The sequence below is a fragment of the Salvelinus sp. IW2-2015 genome, unplaced genomic scaffold, assembly GCF_002910315.2.
Source record: "Salvelinus sp. IW2-2015 unplaced genomic scaffold, ASM291031v2 Un_scaffold1253, whole genome shotgun sequence".
NCBI classification, from domain to species: Eukaryota; Metazoa; Chordata; class Actinopteri; order Salmoniformes; family Salmonidae; genus Salvelinus; species Salvelinus sp. IW2-2015.
In genome coordinates, this window is record NW_019942801.1 from 63,943 (window position 1) to 69,568 (window position 5,626).

At 38.9% G+C, this 5,626-nt stretch overlaps 1 protein-coding gene across 1 annotated transcript; it reads right to left on the reverse strand.

Moving 5' to 3' along the window:
• Positions 1-3,980: 3,980 nt before the first annotated feature.
• LOC112070201 (interferon alpha-1-like) lies at positions 3,981-5,414 on the reverse strand. The gene is given in 7 exon segments (XM_024137624.2): positions 3,981-4,373; positions 4,478-4,570; positions 4,828-4,929; positions 4,932-4,978; positions 5,110-5,194; positions 5,290-5,372; positions 5,375-5,414. Coding segments are annotated over 7 exon segments (558 nt in total). The 3' UTR covers positions 3,981-4,265.
• Positions 5,415-5,626: the final 212 nt, after the last annotated feature.

Below are 5,626 nucleotides of genomic sequence, written 5' to 3' on the forward strand. Positions count from 1 at the left end.
AGTTTGCCCTGCCTCACCTGTTTAACCCACAACACAAAGTAGCTGTAACTTTTCTTATGTTGTTTGCCTGTTTTACTTGTTATTTAGGCATAATACGTTTGCAGCATATCAGTTGCGACATATCAAATGTAAAAAATTTAAAAAAATCAATTGAGTTAATAAGCTGCATGACAAACAATGGTCTATTTTGGCTTTATGGACTTTTTTGCTATTCTAGTAGACAAGTCATCATCGAATATTATATATAGCTTTCATTGTCTGCTTATATGCCCGTTTTCTTTATCCTACGGTTCTGACTTGTTTGTCAGGGAAAAACACGGTGAAGAAGGTTGAATTGATTCCCTTAATAAGACCAATTTTCAGTTGGGTTGATTCTTAATTTGTTCTTTGAAATGAATCAGAAAAACGTAATTGAAAGTGAGCACAGTTTTTATCATGTCTATGACAAGGAATTAATCATTGGAGTAATGCAGTTCATGATAATAGTAAGCAATTATGTCAGCAGAAATATTGATATGAAAAATAAATAACTCATATAATAATATTAGTGAAGGGCTCTGTCTTAATAAAATGGAGGGCCATGTTCAATATAATATGGTTCAAAGGTGGACTTTGAACACCATACTTTTCAGATTCTGTGTAGGGCTTAACCCTAAAAACGTTTTGTTTTGAAGAACCGTTGTTGTCAATAGGCTGTTCACGAGATGACCACATTTGGCCACACATTTAGTCTGTAGACTTCTTTAAATCAGGCACTGCAATTTGAAACACATGGCTGTTCAGCGTTTACATTGCATGCCTTGAAATAAAAATGATGTTATTAATAGAGAGACTGATAGTGTTGATGAAGTCTAAAGTTCAGCATTTACCTCAACTGCTTGTATTTCTATGTGTTATGGATCCCTATTAGCTGCTGCCAAAGGCAAATATACTCTCTATTTGATACACATACATTGTCAAGCATTTCAACATGTTATCCAGATACTGACTGTTAGCTCTTGGTGGTCTATAGCAGCTTCCCACCAGAATGGGCTTTATGGAGGCAGATGAAAACTGTAGCCATTTACTTCAACGTAAGTTTAATTATGAGATCCTCTCCAGCTGTCACAGTTACTGTGAATTCTGAAATCAAACAGCCACACGATCCACCTTTGGCCATTTCTTGTCTTCCTCTGGTAGATCTTATACCATGTATTTGCTCCCGACTGTTCATCAAAGGTAATTATCGTAAGTGAGTTTCAATAAAACTGTCAAGAGTATAGAGGTGTTGTCTGTTTACAAGCAAATTATTATTCGTTAACGCATATTTATTAAAGCTACAAAGTTAACATGGGCTATTTTTAACACTTTTCTGGGATGCTTGATTGTTTTCTTGCTTTACTGGGAGGCTTGCAGAGGTAGACATCGCTTGGGTTATTTATGTTAGGTGGGAGGGTGAGCTGCAGAACGTAGACTTCCTGCTAGGGTACACCACTCAGTGCTAACAGTAGAATCTGGTTCATAGGAATTGATTGCTGCATACATTAGCTGTAGGATCATTCAGGGCAGTAAGAGGGACAATATCTACATGTTTGTCTTCCAACGACCTGAGAATAAATGCACTTTCTGAAAACATTATCACAACTCAGCAACACAATGGTAGGAGATTAATGAGCTGGCTTGGTTTAGTGAATCTCCACTGTGGCACCTTTTCAGTCTATACGGCGAATATTGCTCCTATTACGGTTAATTTGATTGTGGAACGCAGTTTCATAGATTGGTTGGAAACATAGAATTAGGAATTCTATAATGTAATAGTATCTCCATGGTAGGAACGGAAGTTGTATAGGTGCTCAAAGTACACTGTTCAAAACAGACAGCCTGTCCAGTTATAAAAACCACTCATTGAAAAAATGCATTTTGAATTAACTGTCACACCCTGGCCTTAGTTATCTTTGTGTTCATTATTATTTTAGTCAGGTCAGGGTGTGACATCATGAAGTATGTGTTTTTGTATTGTCTAGGGCAAGGGGTGGTCACGAACTCATTCCAGGAGGGCCTAAAGTGTCTGCAGGTTTTTTTTGGTTTATTCCTTTTCAACAAGCCTAGACAACAGGTGTGGGGCGTTCCTACTAATTAGTGATGTTAATTCATAATCAAGTACAAAGGGAGGACGAAAACCCGCAGACACTCGGCCCTCGTGCGAATGAGTTTGACACCTGTGGTCTAGGGGGTTGTATTGTTTAGAGGGTTAAGGAGTATAGATGGTTTAGTGTTGTGTGTAGTTGTCTAGGAAAGTCTATGGTTGCCTGAATGGGTTCCCAATTAGAGACAGCTGGTTACTGTTGTCTCTGATTGGGAGCCATATTTAAGACAGCCATAGGCTTTAGCTGTTGTGGGTCATTGTATATGTCTAGTCTATGTCGAACGTAAGTAGTTTGTGTGTGCACTTGCGTTTGTAGTTTCACGGTCGTTTGTTGTTTTGTTAAGTTTGAATAAGTGTTTCGTGTTCCGTCTTCTATATAATAAAAAGAAGATGTATTCATATCATGCTGCGCCTTGGTSCTCTCATTCATATCAAGACGATCGTGACAATAACTACATTTTGAGAAGATACATTTGACTTGTTTTAATGGCTTTCCTTTATGGATTAGTAGGCWATAAGACTAATTGTACTGCCATGTGTGAAAACTTCCTGAGCATGTTTAATACATATCTTAATGTCCACTATGGGGTTGCCACAAAGTTCAATTCTAGGACCGACTGTTTTCTCTGTATATATCAATGATGTCGCTCTTGCTGCTGGTGATTCTCTGATCCACCTCTACGCAGACGACACCATTCTGTAGACATCTGTCCCTTCTTTGGACACTGTGCTAACAAACCTCCAAATGAGCTTCAACGCCATACAACACTCCTTCTGTGGCCTCCAACTGCTTTTAAATGCTAGTAAAACTAAGTGCATGCTCTTCAACCGATTTCTGCCGCACCRTCTTGCCTGACTAGCATCACTACTCTGGACGGTTCTGACTTAGAATATGTGGACAACTACAAATACCTAGGTGTCTGGTTAGACTGTTAATTCTCCTTCCAGACTCACATTAGGCATCTCCAATCCAAAATGAAATCTAGAATTGGCGTCCTATTTCACAACAAAGCCTCTTTCACTTATGCTGCCAAACATACCCTCGTTAAACTGACTATCCTACTAATCCTTGACTTCGGCGATGTCATTTACAAAATAGCCTCCAACACTCTACTCAGCGAACTGGATGTAGTCTATCACAGTGCCATCCGTGTTGTCACCAAAGCCCCATATACTATCCACCACTGCAACCTGTATGCTCTCGTTGGCTGGCCCTCACTACATATTCGTTGCCAAACCCACTGGCTCCAGATCATCTATAAGTCTTTGCCCCAGTAAAGCCCCGGATTTTGTCAGCTCACTGGTCACCATAGCAACACCCACTCGTAGCACGTGCTCCAGCAGGTATGCCAATGAGTGGAATTAATTGCAAAAATCACTGAAGCTGGAGTCTCATATCTCCCTCTCTAACTTTAAGCATCAGCTGTCAGAGCAGCTTACCGATCACTGTACCTGTACATAGCCAATCTATAAATAGCACACCCAACTACCTCATCCCCATATTATTACTTACCCTCTTGCGCTTTGTCACCCCAGGATCTCTACTTGCACATCATCATCTGCACATCTATCACTCCAGTGTTAATGCTAAATTGTAATTGTAATTCTTTCGCCTCTATGGCCTGTTTTTTGCCTTATCTCCCTACTCTTCTACATTTGCACACACTGTACATACATTTTTCTATTGTGTTATTGACTGTARYTTTGRTTATGTGTAASTCTGTGTTGTTGTTTTTGTCGCACTGCTTTGCTTCATCTTGYCKATGTCGCAGTTGTAAATGATAACTTGTTCTCAACTGGCCTACCTGGTTAAATAAAGGTTAAATAAAAAATAAATACATAAAAACACAACGACAGACTTGGATACAGAATGAGCACTCAGATTAACAATATTTAATAAAAGTATAATTTCTTTATTAACTTAACATTTGATGAAGAGCAACAACAGGCACGATTTTCAAATAGATAAATAAATACATTCATAAATAGGCCTACATAAATAAATAATCTTGATAAATAAATAAATACATGTATAATATTGCTGTTTGACATTGCACATTGCATGATTGTAGAATAGAAGGCTTTTAAAATCAAGCACAATTGTAAAACACAATAGTAAAAAAGATCTGCAAGTTCAAATTCATGTTCTGTTGGACCACAGAAGGCTATCAGAGTTGTGTTTCAGAATGAATTCTAGGGTGTACAGGAGTTCTTTTCGAACCACTTCCCAGGCGCAGTAACTGAAATTCTGTGAAAATAAAAATHAACTGTTAGGGCAATGTAGGGTAATATTGTCCTATGTAGAGATATTATCAAAACAATGTGTCTATTTGTTTTCAACCTATATTCTACCTTTTCTGTTAGGACTGCTGCAATGTTCCCAAAGTACGTCTTCAGGCCCTCTGCCCTGATGGGATAATCACTTGTATCCACACTGCCCATCATCTGCCAGAAGGAAAGAAAGAGGCAGGCGATGAATAATAATTAAAATGCATCCATTGTAGTGTATTTGCTTGTACCCTACTTTTTATTTTAGGACAGCCGCGATGTTCATAATGTACGTATTCTGCGCCTTTGCCCTGACTAGATAATCACGTGTATCCACACTCCCCATCATCTGACACAAGAAGTAAATAATTAAAATGTCACCATAACACACTTAAACAGTTAAGCTATCTGTATTGGCATAGGTAGGTACTCACACATTTGCTCTCTTCAATCTGACGGTAGATAATGTTCTGAAAATACTCCAACTTCTGTTGGTCCCACATCGTCGGCATTTCGTCGGTTCCAAACAATGCTGTCTTATGTTCTTCAATGTCTCATAAATAGCCTTAGCACCACTTGGCTCAACTGAAACGGACAACAGCAATAATTTCAAATAACATAAATGGCAGTTTAAAGTTTTCTACTTTCTAATCCTAACGGTTGCAAATACTCTTTCATGCTGTAAAGAACACTTGGATATGCTCGCGTGCCCTTACCTGTGGCGCGCCGGAGTTGGAATGCGGTGGCTGGGAATGACATGACGACATTCTCCTGCAGGCACTCTAGAGGAAAATGACCCCCTGAAAGAAAGAGAAAAACCATTGTTCCCGTTGAGCTATTCAGTTAAACGTAGTTGGATAATACATCTCAAGTCAAAAGTAATTTAAAAAAATTACCATGTCTCTCAGTAGGTTGTGGGTTGTTCGCACCAGCTGTCCTTGTAGCTGGCAAGGCATGGGCATCGAGAAAACTTGCACGAGCAGAGGAAGGCGCTCATCCAAGTGATAGTCTGAATTGCCATTCTTAGGTAGTTAGATGATCTGCTGAAGATGGTCATTGTTAGTTGAATATAATCCTGAAAATAATTAATTGAAGCCTGAAGCAATGATCATATAGCATGTTGTTGACTTACCTGTTGCCAGTATATTGCAAATTTCCTCCAGTCAGAATGTGGTTTGTGTTCTGAATCCATATCTGGATTAACTTAATAGTGAGGATTGAAAGGATGTACAA